General features: G+C 36.2%; 1 protein-coding gene across 7 annotated transcripts in view; it reads left to right on the top strand.

Moving 5' to 3' along the window:
- The window catches only part of ZNF326 (zinc finger protein 326), a 36,985-nt gene extending 14,867 nt beyond the window's left edge, over positions 1–22,118 (top strand). For all 7 annotated transcript variants that reach the window (XM_004263008.3, XM_033432386.2, XM_049714420.1 and 4 more), the window contains 7 exons: positions 62–260; positions 7,430–7,541; positions 9,739–9,886; positions 10,996–11,095; positions 14,982–15,112; positions 16,674–16,769; positions 21,055–22,118. In XM_004263008.3, the coding sequence (XP_004263056.1) occupies positions 62–260; positions 7,430–7,541; positions 9,739–9,886; positions 10,996–11,095; positions 14,982–15,112; positions 16,674–16,769; positions 21,055–21,414 (1,146 nt within the window). In that variant the 3' untranslated portion in view covers positions 21,415–22,118. The remainder of the gene's footprint in view (positions 1–61; positions 261–7,429; positions 7,542–9,738; positions 9,887–10,995; positions 11,096–14,981; positions 15,113–16,673; positions 16,770–21,054) is intronic.
- Positions 22,119–23,334: the final 1,216 nt, after the last annotated feature.

Below are 23,334 nucleotides of genomic sequence, written 5' to 3'. Positions count from 1 at the left end.
ATGAATTCATACGTTATCATTGGATATTGTGCTAATATTTCTTGATTTCACAAATTTGCAGCATATGAGTGATTTTGGAAGCATTCATAGACCTGGAATTGTTGTTGACTATCAAAACAAACCCACCAATGTGACAGTTACTGCTGCAAGAGGAATAAAGAGAAAAATGATGCAACCATTTAATAAGCCTGGTGGAACCTTTATCAAGAAACCCAAGCTAGCAAAACCTGTGGAGAAGATGAGCCTCAGCAAATCACCCAGTAAGTAAGAAAACATAACCTTGCTATGGTTCAAGGTACTTTTAATTTTTTTTAACTCAGTGCATTTAGATAATTTTTCACATTTATATAGAGAAACAGTATAATAATTACAGTTGTAGAAATCAGATCTGCAGATGCCCTAATCAGTCATGGATATCAAAATTACCAAAAGATACTTTTTAAATTCACATGCCCTGGTTCACCCCTCTTCGCTACATCTTGATTTAGGGTGGAGCCAGAATGTCTATATTTTTAAAAAGACCTCACACATGATTTTGATTCAGACTCCTTTCTTGGGTGTTATATTTATTGTTGGATATATTATTGAAGAAGTGGTATGTTACATTACATAGAATCCCCTTCATGAGGTCAAAGGCAAGAAATTTTTCATGGTCCTTGGTACCAGGAAAAGCTGTGCATTCTTCTAGAAAATTAATTTGTTCATTATCTTCTGGACATGATTATTCTTAGAGATAATCATTTCCATTTTTACAGTGTTAGAAATTGAGAGCCAGTCAGAAAATGAAATTAAGAAAACAATTTAATTCATTTAGCATCAAGAAGAATTGAATACTCAGAAATAAATTTAACAAAAGAAGTGTAGGGCTTCCCTGGTGGTGCAGTGGTTAAGGATCCACCTGCCAATGCAGGGGACACGGGTTCGAGCCCTGGTCCAGGAAGATCACACATGCCGTGGAGTAACTAAGCCCGTACGCCACAACTACTGAACCTGCGCTCCAGAGCCCGCGAGCCACGACTACTGAGCCCGCATGCCACAACTACTGAAGCCTGCGCACCTAGAGCCTGTGCGCCACAGCAAGAGAAGCCACCACAATGAGAAGCCCGTACGCTGCAATGAAGAGTAGCCCCCTCTCGCTGCAACTAGAGAAAGCCCATGTGCAGCAATGAAGACCCCACACAACCAAAAATAAATAAATAAAATAAATAAATTTTAAAAAACCGCAAAACTTATACTTTGAAAACTATAAAACATTGTTGAAAGAAATTAAGGATCTAAATAAATGGAATACTAAATAAATGTTCATAGATCAGAAGACTTAACATTATTAAGATCGTAATACTCTCCAAACTGATCTACTGATTCAGCCCAATCCCTATCAGAATGCCACCTAACTTCTTCGCAAAAATTGACAAGTTGATTCTAAAATTCATAGGGAATTGCAAGGGACCTAAAATAGCCAAAACAATCCTAAAAAAAGAAGAACAAAATAGAAAGACTCATTACTTCATGATTTCAAAACTTACTACAAAGCCACAGTAATCAAGACAGAGTGGTACTGGCACAAGGCCAGACATATAGATCAGTGGAAGAGAATTGAGAGTCCAGAAATAAACTCATAAATCTATGGTCAAATTTATTTTAGCAAAAATGCTAAAATTATTCAATGAGGAGAGAATAGTCTTTTCAACAAATGGTGCTGGAACCAACTGGATTGCTACATGCACAAGCTAAAATGCAACACCTAAATGCAAGGACTGAAACTATAAAACTCTCAGAAGAAAACAGGGGTAAGTCTTCATGGCTTTGGATTTGGCAAGGAATTCTTAAATATGACACTAAAAGAATGAGCAACCAAATAAAAAATAGGTAAATTGGACTTTATCAAAATTAAAAACTTCTGTGCTTCAAAGGACACCATCAAGAGAGTGAAAAGACAGCTCACAGAGTAGGAGAAAATATTTGCAAATTACATATCTGATAAGGGACTTGGCGTCTAGAATATATAGAATTTTTAAACTCAATAAAAAGACGAATAGCCCAATTGAAAAAAGTGAGCAGAGCATCTGAACAGACATTTTCCCCAAAAAGATATACAGATAGCCAATAAGCACATGAAAAAGTTCCCAACAATTAGTTAGCAGGGAAATTTAAATCAGGACCACGATGAGATACCACTTCATACTCACCTGGATGGCTAGAATCAAAAAGGTAATAACAAGTCTTAGCGAGGATGTGGAGAAATCAGAACCTTCTTATACCACTGGTGGGAATGTAAAATGGTCCAGGCACTTTGGAAAACAGTTCCTCAAATGGTTAAACAAATTACCATATGATCCAGCAGTTCCACTCCCAGGTATATACCAAGAAAAATGAAAACATATGTCTGCACAGAAATTTGTGTACGGATACATATAACATCATTGTTCATAGTAGCCAAAAGGTAGAAACAACCCAAATGCTCATCAGTGGATAAATGGATAAACAAAATGTGGTACGTCCATACAGAATAGAATGGTAGAATAGTTTCCAGCCATAAAAATGGAGTGAAGTACTGATACATGCTACAACTTGGATGAACTTTGAAAAGATTAATGAAGTGAAAGAAGCCAGTCACAAAAGTCCACATAATATGATTCTTTTCATTTGAAAGTGTAGAATACAGAAGTCTATAGGGATAGAAAGTAGATTAGTGGTTGCTTTGGGCTCTGGGGTGTGTAGGGAGTAATACCAGGGTACCAGATTTCTTTGTAAGGTGATGAAAATGTTCTAGAATTGATTATGGTAATGTTTGCACATACCTGTGAATGTTCTAAAAAACATTGGATTACATACTTTAAATGGGTGGATCGTATGGTTTATACTGAATTATATCTCAATAAATCTTAAAAAAAAAAGTTCAGAGCCAGATTACTCTGTTTCTTTTCTCCGTCATTGTATTTTACTTAACTTTGTAATGTATCTCTAAATGAAATCAAGTACATTTGACCAAATTAGATTGTCAAGAGGATACATAAATAAAAGGTAAGGAAATGTCTTTCTCAGCATTCTTTGTGAAAACATAATAACAAAATAATATACAACAAATACTTTGCCTGTTTTTGACTGTACACTGAATTATTTTTTGCTTTTTATATTTATTTTACTTTTGCCTTGATGACTGAAAAGCATTTTATCTTTCCAAGTTAGGTGATATTGCAAGGGGGCAAAAATTACTCTCTTCTTTAGAATTAATATTTGATTGCCTAATCTTGTTGGGACTGGAGGAGGTTAAGATCATTGTAATGAATGAATATTCCAAGTTTTTCTAGTCCAGTTTTTCAAATTTTTTACATCCAGTTTTAAAACTAAGAGATATATATATATATATATATATATTTTAACGTCTTTATTGGTGTATAATTGCTTTACAATGATGTGTTAGTTTCTGCTTTATAACAAAGTGAATCAGTTATACATATACATATGTTCCCATATCTCTTCCCTCTTGTGTCTCCCTCCCTCCCACCCTCCCTGTCCCACCCCTCTAGGTGGTCACAAAGCACCGAGCTGATCTCCTTGTGCTATGCGGCTGCTTCCCACTAGCTAGCTATTTTACGTTTGGTAGTGTATATATGTCGATGCCACTCTCTCACTTAGTCACAGCTTACCCTTCCCCCTCCCCATATCCTCAAGTCCATTCTCTAGTAGGTCTGTGTCTTTTTTCCCGTCTTGCCCCTAGGTTCTTCATGAACTTTTTTCTTTTTTCTTAGATTCCATATATATGTGTTGGCATACGGTGTTTGTTTTTCTCTTTCTGACTTACTTCACTCTGTATGACAGACTCTAGGTCCATCCACCTCACTACAGATAACTCAATTTCATTTCCTTTTATGGCTGAGTAATATTCCATTGTATATGTGTGCCACATCTTCTTTATCCATTCATCTACTGATGGACACTTAGGTTGCTTCCGTGTCCTGGCTATTGTAAATAGAGCTGCATTGAACATTTTGGTACATGACTCTTTTTGAATGATGGTTTTCTCAGGGTATATGCCCAGTAGTGGGATTACTGGGTTGTATGGTAGTTATATTTTTAGTTTTTTAAGGAACCTCCATACTGTTCTCCATAGTGGCTGTACCAATTTACATTCCCACCAACAGTGCAAGAGGGTTCCCTTTTCTCCACACCCTCTCCAGCATTTATTGTTTGTAGATTTTTTTGATGATGGCCATTCTGACTTGTGTGAGGTGATGCCTTATTGTAGTTTTGATTTGCATTTCTCTAATGATTAATGATGTTGAGCATCCTTTCATGTGTTTGATGGCAGTGTGTATATCTTCTTTGGAGAAATGTCTGTTTAGGTCTTCTGCCCATTTTTGGATTGGGTTGTTTGTTTTTTTGATATTGAGCTGCATGAGCTCCTTGTAAATTTTGGAGATTAATCTTTTGTCAGTTGCTTCATTTGCAGATATTTTCTCCCATTCTGAGGGTTGTCTTTTCGTCTTGTTTATAGTTTCCTTTGCTATGCAAAAGCTTTGAAGTTTCATTAGGTCCCATTTGTTTATTTTTGTTTTTATTTCCATTTCTCAAGGAGGTGGGTCAGAAAGGATCTTGCTGTGATTTACGTCATAGAGTGTTCTGCTTACGTTTTCCTCTGAGAGTTTGATAGTGTCTTTTTTAATCTAATTACAACATTACAGACATTTTAATGTATCATATTTGAAAAAATAATTGATATTGCAAATGTTGGATTTTTTTCCTTAAAATTATAAGTTTTAATACAAGACTCAGGAACGGTTTAAATACTATTCTTAAATCTACTTTCCTGCCATGCTTTGCATGGGACATCTGTATTATTTAGTAAAAAATAGCAATATTCTGGAATTCAGGAAACCTGCTAATAGGTAGAGTGTGTGTTAGTAAGGATAACTTTTATACTGTTTTAGTTGATAGATTGCTATTTACTGAATTGTGTACTCTAAATATTTCTAGACTAGGCAATTCAGTTGATCCTCTTGGGATAGATTTCAAAGATATATTTTGCAGGTATAGTTAAATAAATATTGCAAAGTTTGAATCAGAAACTGATTTGCCACTAAAGCGGCTATATGTGACCCAACTTTTTTTTTCTTTTTAGCAAAACTTGAGAGAGCAGTGTAGTATAACTAACAATGAAGCCAAAATCCTGTAGTCAAATCAGGCTTTCACTTTTAGGCATGAGGTGGGCATTCTGAAAGATGTCTGCTGAATATTTAGGAGTAAGAAGTCTTGCTACACTGTAGTATATAGACTATATGATTTGTCGAAAAGAAGTAGGAAAGGAACCGTATTCAGTCATTTGGATAGAGGTACAACATATATCGTAGTTTTAGCACATGAAGGGAAATGGAACTGCTTCTAGTTTAAGGTCATGTACAAGTGGATTTTATACAGAGTGAGGATTTGAGGGGAACTGAAGGAGGATATTGAAAATGGTTAATAAAATAATAATGTACATTTAAGCTCTTATAAAATGATGAAAAATAGGGCTTCCCTGGTGGCGCAGTGGTTGAGAGTCCGCCTGCCGATGCAGGGGACGTGGGTTCGTGCCCCGGTCCAGGAAGATCCCACATGCTGCGGAGCGGCTGGGCCCGTGAGCCATGGCCGCTGAGCCTGCGCGTCCGGAACCTGTACTCCACAACGGGAGAGGCCACAACAGTGAGAGGCCCGCGTACCACCAAAAAAAAAAAAAGAAAAAAAAAAGATGAAAAATAATCTAGATATTTAATTTTAAGGTATTTTATATAGTTTTGAAACATCCCACTGTATGCATAGCAAGTACTTAATATTTGCTTACTGTTAAGTTTATGAAATCCCCAGGTGTTCATGATTTTGTATTAGATATTTTTCCAAAGGTAATCCAAAAGGATAAACAATGTATAAAAGGAAAAGTTTGAGGGCAGATGAGGTTTTTTTTTTTGTAAGTCTAAAGTTAATTGTATCATAAGAAAGAACCTTTTTCTTTTAATACAATGAGATACCACTTCACACCATGTGAAGTCGATGGTCTTAAAAATAACAAAAGGAGGGCTTCCCTGGTGGCGCAGTGATTGAGAGTCCGCCTGCCGATGCAGGGGACACGGGTTCGTGCCCCGGTCCGGGAAGATCCCACATGCCACGGAGCGGCTAGGCCAGTGAGCCATGGCCGCTGAACCTGCACGTCCGGAGCCTGTGCTCTGCAACGGGAGAGGCCACAGCAGTGAGAGGCCCGTGTACCGCAAAAAAAATATAAAAAAAGGAAAATAACAAGTATTGATGAGGATGTGGAGAAATTAGAACCCTCATACAGTACTGGTGGGAATGTAAAGTGGTGCAGCTGCTGTGGGGAACAGTTTGATGGTTCCTCAAATGATTAAACGTAGACTTACCATATGAACCAACAATTCCACTCCTAGATACATACTTCAAAGAATTGAAAAGAAGTATTCAAACAAAAACTTGTATATAAATGTTCATAGCAGCATCATTCACAAGTGTTAAAAGGTGGAAAGAATCCAAATGTTCATCAGCAGATGAATGGATGAAAAAAATGTGGTGTATTCGCACAGTGGAATATTATTCAGCCATAAAAAGGAAGGAGGTACTGATACATGGTACAACACATGGGTGAACCTTGAAAACATTATGCTAAATAAAAGAAGCCAGACAAAAAAATGCCACGTATTGTATCCTTTGTTTATATAAAATATCCAGAATAGGAAAATCTGTAGAGACAGAAAGCAGATTGGTAGTTTTACCAGGTGCATTAGTGACTGCTTAATGGGTATGGGGTTTCTCTTTGGAGTGATTAAAAAGTTCTGGAACTAAATAGTGGTGATGGTTGCACAACATTGTGATGCACTTAAAGCCACTAAATGGTACACTTTGAAATGGTTAAAATAGTGCATTTTGTACTGTGTATTCGCATTAAGGCATGTTTTGAGAAAAAGAGGAAGAATCTGCTTTTGTTTTAGAGTTTATACATTTTAAGAAATTTTGGGAGAGCTGCTATAATAAATGAGTTTTTGTATCCAAGGCTCTCTTTCTAGTGCTCATTGTTTTTCCACATTCATGCAAGGTCAGGTTATTTCCGTGTTTCCCAGAGTGTGGTATTCAAAATTATTTTAGGTGATGTGGATATTATTGCTTAAAATGAGGATAAGAAAAAATGAGCAGATCTACAGAAAAATATGTAGCAGATAATAACATAGGTGAGAAATAAATAGGCAAAGTTCATGATGATGTTATTCACATGAATGAAGTTTCAGAAATGCTGGGTAATCTCAAATTCTGATTTTTGTGGTGAGTTCAATTTAGATAATGACCGTCAAGTAAATCTTGTATGTCTATAGTTTATGAACTGGGGACTGGAAAAGGAGAATGGAAAAATGATTTTTATTTTTAACTCTTTTGTCTGATCCCCTAGCAAAAACAGATCCTAAAAATGAAGAAGAAGAAAAGCGACGAATTGAGGCTCGGCGAGAGAAACAAAGGCGCAGAAGAGAAAAAAACAGTGAGAAATATGGAGATGGATACAGGTTTGTGCTTAGTAGAGTCTGCAAATTGGACTCATAAAAACACTGTTTCCGGGGTTTGGGGGTTGGAAAATTGAGTAGATGGCCAAAAGGTTCAAACTTCCAATTATAAGATAAATAAGTTCTGGGGATATATTGTACAGCATGGTGACTGTTGTTAACAATACTGTATATATATTTGAAGTTGCTAAGAGAGTAGATCTTCAAAGTTCTCAGCACAAGAAAAAAAATATAACTAGTGAAGTGTTGGACGTTAACTAAACTCATTGTGCTCATCATTTCACAATAGATACATGTATCAAATAATTACGTTGTGCATCTTAAACTTACACAATGTTATATGTCAATCTCAATAAAACTGGAAAAAAGTAAAAAAAGAAAAGATATTTTTTAAAAAGCTGTTATTGGTGTCTTAAGCTGGTGCTGTAGTTGTGTATAGTTAGCCTATGTTTGATTCCTGTCTCAAGGATATTGACATATTCAATTTGCTACTCTCCACCTCTCCCATAGCTATTTGGTTGTCAGGATCTAAAAGAATGCTGTATAATTGTCCTTGGGACTTTCAAGCCACTGACAATCACTCTACAGATTTTAAAACTGGAATTCCTGATATTTTACATGCACAAGCAATAATCTATCTGGCCAAAAGAGATTGTGATATGTCATTAATTTTATGATACAGACTGATTTCCGAGATGCAATAAGGAAAAATATGTCTTAGAATCGATAAAGTATTGTGTTTAAGCAAACAAAAACAAAAACCTGTTTCCTTGAAAAGGCAGATACATCAATTTGGATGTGAAAAAATTCCTGAGAGTCAAATGAAAAGGTTTGATCAAAGATATATAGGAATGGGACTTCCCTGGTGGCACAGTGGTTAAGAATCTGCCTGCCAGTGTGCGGGACACGGGTTCGAACCCTGGTCTGGGAAGATCTCACATGGCGTGGAGCAACTAGGCCTGTGCGCCACAACTACTGAGCCTGTGCTCTAGAGCCCACGAGCCACAACTACTGAGCCTGTGTGCCACGACTACTGAGCCCGTGTGCCACAACTACTGAGCCCGTGTGCCACAACTACTGAAGCCCGCACGCCTAGAGCCCTGTGCTCTGCAACAAGAGAAGCCACCACAATGAGAAGCCCACGCACCACAATGAAGAGTAGCCCCTGCTCACCGCAACTAGAGAAAGCACGCACGCAGCAACAAAGACACAACAGAGCCAAAAAAAAAAAAAAAAAAGATATATAGGAATGATTTTTTGATATTTACAGTCATCGCACAGTGGATTGATTCTAGGACCACCACCCCTCCTACCCGACCCCCACCCGACCCTCAAATACCAAAATCTGAGGATGCTCAAACACCTCTATGAGGGTTTTAATCTTACTAAGATAAGAAAACTAAGGCCCAGATAAGTTAAGTTGCCTGAGGTCACATAAGGGTGCTAGGAAATAAACCCAGCAGTAGATATCAGATCCTATACTCTTACCCAGGAAAATAAGTATAATAGTACTGTAAGGAATTAGTTGGAAAATGGAGACTAGAGGCAAAGAAACCAATTAGGAAACTAGTGTTGTAATTCGAGGAAGAGGAAGTAACAAGAATATATGAGGTAGGAATAATTAAATGGCAGAAAAAGGGAAAATTCATTCTGGAGTGCCTCCTGAGCTTCTAAATGAGTGCATTTGTCCAGTCCAGGCTGATTAGTTATCCTGAAGTGATTTTTACAGGGCAGGACTTTTGATCATCCAAGAGCTCTAACAGAGAGAATTATGGTTGTCTGATGTTCCACCTGGCTTTGTTGTCACTACTTCAGTGGTTTGGAAGCTTGAGGATGGAACAGAGTGTAAAATAAGTAGTAGAACTTCGGAACTTGATACTGCTTGAAGTTTGCTCTGGCTTTCTAACTGATCTAGACTTGAAGTGGATAGTTTAGGATTAGATTAAGTAGATTCATTGATCCATCTTTCATACCCAGAAGCTCCAGTGTGGGCCAGCGATGCCAATTGGTATAATAACAGTGTCCAGACAGGTACTTAGATACTATCTTTTTCTGACTTAAGCTAAATTTAAATCAACCATTAAATGGAAGAGAGGAAATCATTTATGCTGGGAAAATTAATTTCATTGGTATAGTCTTATGAACTCTTTCTAAGTAAATAAGGTAATATTTAAAGAAAAACTTTTTTTTTCCCTTACAGAATGGCATTCACATGTTCATTTTGTAAATTTCGAACATTTGAAGAAAAAGATATTGAACTGCATCTGGAAAGTTCTTCACACCAGGAAACATTAGATCATATTCAAAAACAAACCAAATTCGATAAAGTAGTTATGGAATTTTTGCATGTAAGTAGCTGTTTCTGAAGTGAGAAGCACTTTATCTGACATTTGAATTTCTTATATTTTCATAGTTTCCCATTTTATGTTTCTAAGAATTTAATTTACTATTCACTTAAAGAAAGAGTTGTTTTAAAATTAGCTCAGAAGTAGACGTGGATTCCTCTTTCATAGATTTTAGATTTGTTATTTGAGAGTACATTTTTCACAGTAGTTTCTGGCAGAGGTGTCAGGAAAAAATTCCTTTAACAGCTGTTTATTGATACAGAATCAGCTATCATCTATTAACAGTCTTCTGTGTACCTGGTGTTGTGTTGGGTACTTTTCTTCATATTTCATTTCAGCCTTATACTAACTCCTCTTTATCCTAAAAGATCATGCTCAGAGCAGTTCAGTGACTTTCAATAAATGGAAGTCTGAATTCAGAGCCAGAGCCTCGTGTTTGATTAGTGTCCTTTATATTATCAGAATGTGATCATCAGTTCAACAGTTTTTCTTGAATACTTACGAAAGGTGCTGTTCAGGCACTGAAGACAAAGACACTCCCCTCAGTGAACTAACAAAAATTGGAAATTGAACACACTCACACTTAAACAGATGACACTATTGAGTGGAAGGCCCCAGCGTGATGGTGTAGGCAGAAGTGGCTTGGAGAAAGGGTGGATAGTTGGGGCCAGGGCTGGATCTGGACTGCTAACTGTACATACAATTAGTTTGGGCAACTGTTAGAAGGTTAGAAGTACAGGAATCATTTACTCCTCTATATCCTTGCAGAATTGTGTACCTTAATTAAAATTTCTTTCTGTAATTTTGTTTAACGGGTTCCTAACTGTTATTTAGGACTTTCATATTCACCTGTCCTGAGACGATCTCTTGCCTATCAGCTGTCTTCGATCTCTCTCTCTCTATGTACCTAAAATACATCTTGAAAAGTAAATACTTTTTGTAGTTTCCTGGGACTTTGTATTAGTCTTTCCAACTAAATTGTAAGCTCCTTGAGAACATTTACTAGTTCTTATATAACAGGTATTGTTATCTTCCATAGGCCAAGCATGGTGCTAGGCCTATACTATGTGCTCACTGAAAACTTTTTGGATTCTTTCTATTTTGTTTTCTAGGAATGTATGGTAAATAAATTCAAGAAAACATCTATTCGTAAGCAACAGACAAATAATCAAACAGAAGTAGTCAAAATAATTGAAAAAGATGTCATGGAAGGTAAGTATTTAAACAAATTAATTTAGAAATTTACATATATATTTTACATACCTATTTCAGTGTAAATGATGCCCATTAGAGCAGGGGTCCCCAACCCCTGGGCCATGGACCAGTACTGGTCTGTGTCCTGTTAGGAACCAGGTTGCATAACAGGAGGTGAGCGGTGGGCAAGTGAGCAAAGTTTCATCTGTATTTACAGCCATTCCCTATCGCTTGCGTTATCGCTTGAGCTCCTCCTCTTGTTAGATCAGCAGCGGCATTAGATTTCTCATAGGAGCTCGAACCCTACAGTGAACTACGCATGCGAGGGATCTAGGTTGCACGCTCCTTGTGAGAATCTAATGCCTGATGATCTGAGGGGGAGCTGAGGTGGTGATGCTAGTGCTGGGGAGCAGCTGCAAGTACCGATTATCATTGGCAGAGAGGTTTGTACAGAGACCATAATAAATCAATTGCTTACAGACATATCAAAACCCTATCAGTGAGTGACAAGCGAAAACAAGCTTAGGGCTCCCACTGTTTCTGCATTATGGTGAGTTATATAATTATTTCATTATATATTACAATGTAATAGTAATAGAAATAAAGTGCACAATAAATGTATTACATGAAACATCCCAAAACCATCCCCCCTCCACCCCGTCCATGGAAAAATTGCCTTCCACAAAACCGGTCCCTGGTGCCAACAAGGTTGGGGACCGCTGCAATAGAGTGATATAGTACATAGTCATATGTGGTAGGCCTGAGTGGGTTATCAGAAATGGAATCCTTTGATTCCTGTTCTCATGCTTACAAATTTATCACTACCTGCCCTTAGGTCTTTCACTTCATTTCCTTCATAGAGGAAAACTCAGCTTTGCCTCCACATGGAAGATATAGTTGTCCCTAGGTTCCAAGAGAGATTGGTTTCAGGACCTGCTTCGGGTACCAAAATCTGCAGATGCTCAAGTCCCATAGTTGGCTCTCCAGTGTCCATGGATGCAGAAGCCATGGATACAGAGGGCCGCCTGTACTTCTGTATGTCCTCTGTCTCTCTTATCCCTTCTCATAAGCCCCAAAGGAGAAGAAAAAAGCATAGACACTAGTTCCTTTAAAACCTGCCTTTCTGTTTAAACAACCACACTTCTTTAAGCATAGTCCACACTGGTCTCTCTTTTTTCATTCTCATTTATTACTTTACTCACAGCAGACAAGTTTCTGCTACCATTAGTCTACTGAAACTGCTATGACAGAGGTTACCAACACCAACTTCAGTATGTTCTTTTGAATCATTATCTTTCTTCTGCAACATTTTCCACTGATAACTGTATTCTTTGTGAATCTGTTTCCTCCCTTGGTTTCTGTGGTATCTCAGTGCCCTGATGTTTTCTTTATTTCCTTGTCATTTTTGTTTTGTTTTGTTTTTGTTTTTATTTTGCGGTACGTGGGCCTCTCACTGTTGTGGCCTCTCCCGTTGTGGAGCACAGGCTCCGGACGCGCAGGCTCAGCGGCCATGGCTCACGGGCCCAGCTGCTCTGCGGCATGTGGGATCTTCCCGGACCGGGGCACGAACCCGTGTTCCCTGCATCGGCAGGCGGACTCTCAACCACTGCACCACCAGGGAAGCCCCCCCTTGTCATTTTTATTCTTTGTGCTTTTCCTTCTCTACTAAGCTTTTGGAAGTTGATATTTTTCAGTATTGTCAGTCCCATTATCATCTCTCCTTATATATCTTCCTGATGAATTAATTTACATACAGAGTTTAAATCAACATCTATATGTTGATTACTTATAGACCTATATCTTAAGTACAGGTCTCTTCTAACTCCAATCTCCTACATGCAACTGCCTACTGATATCTCTCTTTAGCAGTCTCACAAAGTGAACATACCCAAAAAATTTATCCTCCCCTTGAGCGTCCTCCACCCCCAAAAGAAAACAAAACAAAAACTTAACAAATATCTCCTCATTCATCTTGGAAAGTGGCCCCATCATCAAAACCAGAACTTTGAAGTTAATCTTAGTACTCACCTTTACTATGTCTGTAGCATTGTGTTCTGTCGGTTCTATCTTTTAAATATGTACCAAGTCTGGTTCTTTACTTCCTCTTTAAATATTGAATTTGTTCAAAGCTTTATCTGTTCTTTTGGCAGTTACAGTATCTTTCTAACCAGTTTCCTTACTTTTAGTTTTTCTTATCTTTAATTTTACTGCATGATTTTATTACTTCAGGAATTTTCAGTGGCTTCCCCATCCTCCACAGAATAAAGTTCAGATTCCTAGACATGGCACACAAAGCTGTTCATAATCTAGGCGCTGCTGTTTTTCCCTGTCATCCCTTCTTTATAGTCTGTGCCCCAGCCATATTGAATTACTTGTAATTCCTGGAAAGTGCCATTTTCTCTTATATCCTTCCCTTGTATAGACAGTTGTCTTTATGTATCTGACGGAGATTGGTTCTAGGACTTCCCTGCAGATAACAAAACCCATCATGCTCAAGTCCCTTATATAAAATGGGTGTAGTATTTGCATATAAACTATACATGTCCTCTTATATACTTTAAATCATCTCTGGATTACTTATGATACTTAATACAGTATAAATGCTGTGTAAATAATTGTCAGCATGGAATTCTGCTTTATGGAACTTTCTGGAATTTTTAAAATATTTTCTACCTTTTTTATTTTTAAATATATATATGTATATATATATTTTTTTAACATCTTTATTGGAGTATTAAATATTTTCTATTTTAAAAATTCAGCCATGGGGCTTCCCTGGTGGCGCAGTGGTTGAGAGTCTGCCTGCCGATGCAGGGGACATGGGTTCGTGCCCCGGTCCTGGAAGATCCCACATGCCGCGGAGCGGCTGGGCCCGTGAGCCATAGCCGCTGAGCCTGCACGTCCGGAGCCTGTGCTCCGCAACGGGAGAGGCCACAACAGTGAGAGGCCCGCATATCGCAAAAAAAAAAAAAAAATTCAGCCATGGTTGGTTGAATCTGCAGATGTGCAACCAGCAGATACAGATGGTCACAGTAACTAGTACCTTAAAATGTTACTTCAAGAATGAAATATAAGATCATGGGGATCTTTTTATTGAATTGAAGCTACATGTTGTCTACTGTTTTCTTAATCGAATGACATGATAAGTTCAGTTGCCCAAAGGAAGAGCCAAGTCAATTTTTTCAACATAAAAAAATACATGGTTCTTTAAAAGTGATATAATTCCAAGGAAACTGGTGTGTTCCCAACAGTTTTTCATGTGCAGCATTTAAAGAAAATTCCTGTGAATATACATATAACTTATTAATTTAACATATTTACTGAGGTCCTATTATGTGTCAGGCACTGTTGCTAAGAGCCAAACATACAGTGATAAGCCAGGTAGCCAAAGCTGCTACTCTCTATTGGGATGTGCAGAAATCAACAAATAAAATAGGTGTTAAAAACATATAAAGTAGCCTTCACCTGTAATACGCCTCAGTCACCATTTTTAAGATCTAACATATGTTTTTGTTCCTTATGAATACAATTTTGACATATTTTTACGATCCCTACCCACCCACATTCATAAGCATGGAAATTCTTATTTTACTAGAAAATCAGCTTTTTTTTTTTATATTATATTTTTTGGGGTTGGACTTATAGACCTCAGAGCATCAGTGTATATAACATGATTAGGAAATATAATGTAATTATACTTTATAATTTTAATCTTTTATCCATATAGTTTTCAATCTATATATGTAGATGAATGAGATACGGCAAAAGAACTCTACCTATATACTCTGATCCTTTTTTTGGAATAAGGGGCATAAATAATCATGGAAATGAAATAGTGAAAACTTGATTTGTCAGAAGTATGTGAATCATACTTTTCTTATTAATAGTTGTATTTCTTTTGTAGGTGTTACTGCAGATGATCACATGATGAAAGTAGAGACTGTTCACTGCAGTGCTTGCAGTGTGTATATCCCTGCTTTACATAGCTCAGTTCAGCAGCACTTAAAATCTCCTGATCATATCAAAGGGAAGCAGGCAAGTTTTAATTTGTCTTAATGAAGGCATTGAATTGTTCATTAATCCCTTATTGCTGTTTAAAGGCTGTTGTTTTCACACCTACCTACTTGTGTACAATCCAATTAATCTCATGAGTGAATTACTGTAAAGGTACTTAGTGTAATATAGTGGTTAAGTGTAGTATTGTGGGCTCTGGAGCAAGACTTCTCTGAATCCTGGTTCAGTACATACATGTGTTAAGCAAGTAATAAACTTTTCTTTGTCTAAGTTTCCTTATCTATAAAATGAGGATGGATAATCTCTCTTCTCTTATGTGACTGATTAAGGATTAGGTTAATTAAAATATAAGGGCTTCCCTGGTGGCGCAGTGGTTGAGAGTCTGCCTGCCGATGCAGGGGACAGGGGTTCGTGCCCCGGTCTGGGAAGATCCCACGTACCGCAGAGCGGCTGGGCCCGTGAGCCATGGCCGCTGAGCCTGCGCGTCTGGAGCCTGTGCTCCGCAACAGGAGAGGCCACAACAGTGAGAGGCCTGCGTACCGCAAAAAAAAAAAAAAAAAAAAAAAATATATATATATATAAAAGGCACTTAAAGTAGTGCCTGGCACATAGTAAGTATTCAGGAAATCATAGCTGTTGAACGTTTTTTTTTTGTTAACGTTTTTTTAACGTGGTACAAAATGATTTTATGAGTGTGTGTTTGTGTATTTTAGAACAAAAAAGAAAGACTTGATTATAGCATACATTTTGATGACTGGGAAAAATAAATTTAAAAAGTAGGATTACCAGTTACTATGTATTGTTATGTTTTTAGTAGAATTTACTCAAAACTTCTAGGAAAAATTTACTATTTTCTTCTTGATTAGTATATTTCTGCTTCTGTGTTAGTTTTATTTAGTCAAATTTATTTCAAATAAAAATATTTACTTTGTGAGAAATTAGTTTATTTGAAAAGCAAATTTAAAAATTCAAATATTAAAGACTTAAGTTTTAAATAGAGCATTCCTGAGTCTTAAATTCATATTTTGTATTGACGTGAACCTCATTTAACTCAGATTTTTTTAGCCACTTTGAGCACGTACAATCTTTTTTTAAATCTTTGTCCTTTCTCTTTTTTGATATTCCCTTGACACCTTTTTGGCAATTAGACATTCCATTTTATTACCTTTCCTCCTTTGTATAATACATTCTTGTACTATTTACAGCCCAGAGAAAGACTCTAGCAGTATGAAAAATTAGTCTTTCTTTTTTTGATAGCATGAAAATGAATAGTTGGAGTAGCTGGGGCTGGGGGAGTTGGATGTAGAGTGAAAAGGAGAGAAAGCAACCGTTTAGTAGACCCGGACTTAGAGTGTTTGGTGACTAAGTGTTTTTTGCTGAAGTTGATTGGCTTTTTGAATCTTCATTGTTTTAATTCATAGATGATTTAGATTGTGGTCACAGTAGCTGTTGTTGCTTTATAGCTTAATTTGCCAGAAAATAAGTCATTTAATACTAAGGATTCGAGCATGCAGTCATTTTAATTAAGGAAATATTTTTCATGGCATGGCTTTCAAGTATCCCTGTGTTCTGTTTTTCATAGGCTTATAAGGAACAAATAAAAAGAGAGAGTGTCTTGACTGCTACAAGCATTTTAAATAATCCAATAGTGAAGGCGCGATATGAACGTTTTATTAAGGTAAGATTTTAGTGCAAAAACTTTAGGTTATATTGTAGTATTGTAATAGTTAAATGATGATATGGTAACTCTTTGTGATGTTTAATATAGTACAAAATGAGGAGAATTTTACTTAATATTGTACATATAGGTAAAAAAATACCTTTTTTCCTAATTATTGGGATTTATTGGGGGAGGGAGCAATAAGCCATTCCTTTCTCATCGCCTTTCTAGCTCTGGGTCATTTGAGAGATACACAAGAGTCTGATAGAAGACCCAAATGTCAGACCCAATATTATCCTTGATTTTTAAAAAAAAGAGTGACTTGGTGGATATGTCTTAGATAGTCTAGTATTTCACCCCTAGACAGACTCACCTCCCCCCAACTTCTGTTACTGGTTCAGCTGGACAGCAACAGGGTTCTCCTAGTCTATCACATGGCATAGAACAGAGTAGAATGTACCCTTTCTGTTGCTAAGAAGAGGCAAAAGAGGGTCTTGATGCCCAACTCAATCCCTTCTTTCCCCTCTTTTGGGTCTTCTGAGCAAAGAGAAATTCCAAAGAGGAATGATGTATCCAATTTGTATTTCTTTTTCTAAGCATACCAATTAGATAAGTCATTCCTCTTCCTTGGATAAAAGTTGGAGGGGAAGTAGGAAGATCAGATATGTTGCTTCAGAAAAAAGCTCCCTCATAGAATCAGGAGGCCAGGAGGAAAGAGGTTTGCTTCTCATGTTAGGAAAATCAGAGGTGAACAGTTAGGTATACCTGGCCTACTGCTTCTCAGGATTTTTGACATATATTATTCCAGTAATCCTTCTTTACATATTATGAGCACTTATTGTATAAATAAGAAACTTATTATTCAGGAAGTTAATAGAAATTTTTAAAGGTTAGTTTTTGAGTCTTTATAAAATAATACCTCATTTAAAATCATCCTGCACTGAAGTGAGCCTGTTATGTTGAAGATTTACAAAAGTGTTATTTACATTAGTAACTAAATATTTTATAAATTAAAGAAGTTTTATTTTGGCTCTTGTGATTAATAGGTACTATTTGATTGTTATATATGTATATCTTGTATATGTATGTATAAATTGTTATATATGTATATCTAATATAAATATATATATTTAGTGATCATTAAATTATTCCTCAACCAGATGACTTCCAAGCTGAATAAATCTCAGTTCTTTCAGCTTGTTCCTGAGGGCCCTGTTTTCTGATTTGTCCTATTTGGCACTGTTTACTGCACTCTTGACACCACTTTTAAAAGGTGAATGCAGCCCTAATTGAAATCCAATTTTGTGGGAGATATGGCATCAGAAAGATTAAAGCACCATAGCTAAATTAGGAAATATTAAATTTTTTATCCTGCTCTATCACAAACTTTTGAGAAGTTAATGGTTTCTATTGATGTATGAAAGTAATTTTTAATGAGAGAAGAATACAAATTAGCATTTCTATGTAGGGTTTTCAGGCTACACTTTAGAGTCACTTCATGGAATGGGAGACATTATTAAGTGGGAGTGTCTTGCTCACGTGCATCTTGTGGAGAAAGTACCAGAACTGAGGAGAACTCTTCTAGAACCTTGTTACTCCATATGATCCAAGGATCCAGCAGTATTGACATCACCTGGGAGCTCATTAGAAATACAGTTTCAGTTCATATCCGGGCCTGTTGAATAAGAACCTTCATTTTAACAAGATCGCAGTTGATTTATATACATGTTAAAATTCAAGACGCACTGGTGTCACATGACTCAGTGATGTCCTTTGTCCAGCATTTTTTGTCCAGCATTCCTGTCTGCTCTGTTCCCTGCTGTCTGCTCTGTTTCTAGATGTCTGCAGAAATCCTCTGCTCATAATCATCTCTGGTCATGGCTTTAAAACACTTTCATCTTTAAGTGCTCTCAGAATGACAAAATACCTTTTTTAATCTTTTCCCGTGAAATAATCAGTTCATCAATTTCTCCCACTTCTCCAGCTATATCATCTTATTCTGCCTTCACTCCCTGGCCTGGACACTCATGGTTAGCCCTTACGACAATGCAGTGCTGCCATTCTAAAATTCTTTACTTAATTGTTCTACCACTTACCAGTTCTTAACTCTGCCATTTATGGTTAGCTTTACTGTCTTTCTTGCTAAAAATATCATGGAATTATGCCAGTACTATGTTTGCCAGATTTTCACTGCAATTCACAATAATTTTACTTATTATCAGTCAATGTAACGTGCTTCCCGTAGTGACTATTTCAAACTTTCCACTCTTCACATATCCGGATTTCATTCTTACTCCCTTCACTTACCATATTCTTATCTCTTCTCTTGCTTTAGGGAGGTTGGACCGTTAGATGTGAACTCTGTAACTTTTCTCCTTTTTACTTTAGAATTATGTATCTTTTTTCTCACCCTTACTGTTGTCTGTGAAGGAAAACACTCTTTTTTTGCCCTTCATCTATGTTGTTGTTTCATCAGTTATCTCTCTCCTTACTTTCATCTGATTTTTTTTCCTGTTTATTATCTTACTGTTCTTCCCCAAAGAGACATGCTTATGAGTTCCCTAAACTAAAAGTGACTTGACTTTTCCTAGACTCTAGCCCTTCTTATCTCTTTTCTTACTATCATATTTGAAAAGGTAATTAACCTGCATTATGCTCTTTGCTTCCTATATATTATTCACTCTTTAATCTAGTATTTCCCAATTGGAGATGTGTGATTAGAATTCCCTGTGAAGCTAAAATCAAATAAAAAAGCTACCCAGGCCCCTTATAAAAGACCTTCTGAATTAGGGTTTCTCAAACTTCTCCGATAAAGATCTCCCTAAATCTTTCTTAAATATGCAGATTACCAGACTTCTTTCCTGGACACTTTGATTCAGAAAGTTTAGGTCTGAAACTAATTCAGGAATTTGTGCTTTTAGCAAGAGCTCCAGTACTTGATTAAATTAAAATATTGGAGTATGGGGTCTGGGCCTGTATGTTTTGAGAGCTTAGGAGGAAATTGTGCAGATTCATTCTTGGGCAGTCATTGCTGTCCAACTTCCATTTACATCATACTTTTGAAACTCTTCTTTCTAAGATTACCAGTGACTTAATTTTCAAATAAAAAATTTTAACATTTTATTGTTTATTATTTTAAACATACAAAAGTAAAGGGAATAGTATAATAAATCCTTTAAGTACCCTTACTCAGTTTAATATTTATCAGCTTTAGTGAACTTTTCAGTTCTTTTCTGTTACCTGTTTGAATCATTTGACACTGTTGATCTGTTGACTTATTCTTGAAACTTTGTTTTGCCAGATGATATTTTACTATCCTGGGTTTCTTCCTGCATTGAGTATTCCTTTTCTAACTTCTGTCCCCATGTACAAGCCTTTTCCATAGGTTTTATTCTCAGCCCTTTTTTTCTACTTACTTCCTCAGCCCTACCCTGGGCTTTCCTATTTAAGACCTGGCTTCACTATTCACTCTGTTCAGGCAATTCACAAATCTAAATATCTTATTTTGAAGTCTCTTCTCTTTTTTAGTTGCAGATTTATCGTTGCCTATTGGACATTTAGACATCTTAAATTCCAATTATATATAGCATATACCTGCTTCTCTTTCCCCATCTTAATTTATCCATTCTGGTAATAGTGTCACTACATCTTTTACCCTTTCCTTTCCTGGGCTATTAGAGTAGCCCCCTCACTAGTATTTCTTCTCTTGCTACTTCCATTCATCCTGCATCTTCCTACCTGGGATATCTTAAAGTGTAGTACCATCTTATACTTTCCTGCTTTAAAAACCTTCGTTGCCTCTTCATTTCTTACATCATTAATACAGCCTTCTAATATGCTCCAATTTATGAGACATCATCCAGATACATAATTTAAGTATTTAAATAAATTAAAATATTAAAATTGTATCTGTGAACGTTTAGTGAATTAAAGATGTCTGTTTTTTTAAAAAAGTAAGTCATGATACCTAATATGTTTCTGATTTTCATTTGAGTTTTTAAAAGTGCTTGATTTTCATTTGAATTTTGTAAAGAGAACTTGTAACAGTAGTGCATTGAATATTGATGTAATTAAGTAGAACATAAATCTTCATCTGCTTTGTTTTATGGAGTATAAAGTAATGACTTCAGGAATTTATATACCCACATTGGTATGAAATAAGTACTCAAATATTAAATGAATTTGTTATAAGTTGAAATTAAAAGTTTAAAATAGTTTATTTTTAATGGTATAGCAAATAAAAATTTCACTGATAAAAAATGAATGTGCTGACTTTAAAAGCTATTGTTTTTCATGTTTTTAGGGTGAGAATCCCTTTGAAATTCAAGATCATTCTCAAGATCAGCAAATAGAAGGAGATGAGGAGGAGGAGGAAAAGATTGATGAACCTATTGAAGAAGAGGAAGAGGAAGAGGAGGAAGAAGAAGAGGAAGTGGGGGAAGTAGAGGAAGTAGAAGAAGTGGAGGAAGTAGAGGAAGTGGGAGAAGGTGGAGGAGTAGAAGGAGTGGGGGACACAGAGGAAGGAGGGGACGTAGAGGGAGAGGGGGAAGTAGGGGCAGTGGAGGAAGGAGAGGGAGAAGGAGAGGGAGTAGGGGAAGTGGAGGAAGAAGAAGCAAAGGAAGAACCTGTCAGCTTCCCCGTTGACCAACCAGAAGAAAATTAAATATAAGGTATTAGTCAGTTTTAAAAGAAGCTTTAAATTTTTGTCCCAATGTGGAAAAGGGTAAGAATATCAGTAGTTTAAAATGAGAGTTAACACCCATGTTGCATGCATTCCACAGATTACAATTTGTTTTATATAATTTCTAAATGTTTGGCATTTGTTTAATAAAATGAAGGTAAGACTATTTTAGTTTAGTTTTTATAGCTACCTAACATAGATTGTTTGTATAATTTTTAAGCTTAATTTTTATTACTTTATTGGTGTTGAGGATAACAGATGTGTATTGTTAGTGTATCTATTCTAATCATTTGAACTTAAATGCTGCTCTTGGGAGTGTATATTCAAGTGTGCATTAATGTTTTGAATACTTACCCTAGAAGAGATAAATTGGGCAAGTATTTTGTGCTCTGTGTATTTTTTTACTGCATTGGACATTGAATATAGTAATTTGCGTTAAGATACGCTTGAAGCCTTTTTGTGACCATGTTTCCCTTTGTAGCAATAAAATGTTTTTTACAAAAACTCTCCCCCTGGATTAGCAATTTAAAATGAAATAGAATTCATCAATTAAATGAATATATAAAATCAGGATTTGCCTTAATGTATGAGTTCAGCTTATAAGTGTTTTAAGATAATTGGAAGACTTGAATTAAAAAAATGTACTTCACTTTTTTTTAAGTATGATTAAAATATTTTAAAACATGTTTCAAATAGAAGTCAGTCTGTAACTGACCTTTCTATATTTGTTTTAATTCATTCCTTTTCTCTGTGCCTGTGTCAGATCTTGAAATCTTCTTGGAAATACATTTGAATACAAATAATTTTTCATAGTTTTATTAGTTGTTTTGTCATGCCTGTTTTTGGCTGAAGAAGCAAGAAGCAAACTATCACTTTTTTAAAAAGAATTATTTCTCTCTTGAATCTCTCCTTTTTATAGCTTGTATGCTTCATACTTAAAAGAAAATAAGATTGATAGATTATCTATTTTCAAATGACCATCTATGTCACTAAAAAAAGTAGTGCTCTTATTTGAATCTTTACTCTGGTCTCTTTTGAGAGGGGGACTCTTCCAGTGAAATTATCTTCTCAAAATTTTGAGGCATTGAATGGATGAACATATGGGTATATCAAGTAATTTTAAGGCATTAAGGGGATGAATGTATGGGCATTTGTAGAATTTCACAGATAATTTCTCTTTTTGCATACAACAAAGCTTTTAAAAATAGATTTTTGAGGTCAATTTGGGTTTATTGTTGTGGGCTAGATTTGCTTATCTTTAAGCTGGGAAAATCCAGTAGGCATTTATATCTGCTTGTAGGGATTTGGAGCCAAGCAAGAGAAGTTTAGTTGAAAGCGGGAGAAATTTGGATCCTATCTAGGAGTCTGTATTTACTTAAATAGGCTGCAGAGAGCCTTTGTGCTCAGGAGTTCAGATTTTAAAGCTAATAGGATTTGGTTGACCTTCCTGTTTCTCTTTTATTTTAAAATTTGGGGGAAGGGCTAAGGTAAAAGTAGAATAGATCCTTTTGAGATTAGAATTGCAGGCAGCCCTCTGTATTCCCAGGTTCCACATCCCCAGATATAGCCAACTGCAGATCGAAAATATTCGGGAAAAAAGAATTTCAGAAACTTCCTAAAAGCAAAACTTGAATTTGCCAACCACTGGCAACAATTTACATAGCATTTATATTTTATATAGCACTCACATTGTAATTAGGCATTAAAGTAATCTAGAGGATTTAAAGTGTAGGGAAGGATGTGCTTAGGTTATATGCAAATACTATGTCCATTTTATATAACGGACTTGAGCATCTGTGGATTTTGGTATCTGTGTGGGTCATAGAACCAGTTTTGGAACTAGTGGAGTGCTTTAAAAAAAAAAAAGTATCCCAAGTAATTTGATATGTGAAACTTTTGGAA

The sequence above is a fragment of the Orcinus orca genome, chromosome 1 (assembly GCF_937001465.1).
Source record: "Orcinus orca chromosome 1, mOrcOrc1.1, whole genome shotgun sequence".
Lineage (NCBI taxonomy): Eukaryota > Metazoa > Chordata > Mammalia > Artiodactyla > Delphinidae > Orcinus > Orcinus orca.
The sequence above is the reverse complement of the archived record's forward strand: the minus strand, read 5'-3'. Positions and strand labels throughout refer to the sequence as shown.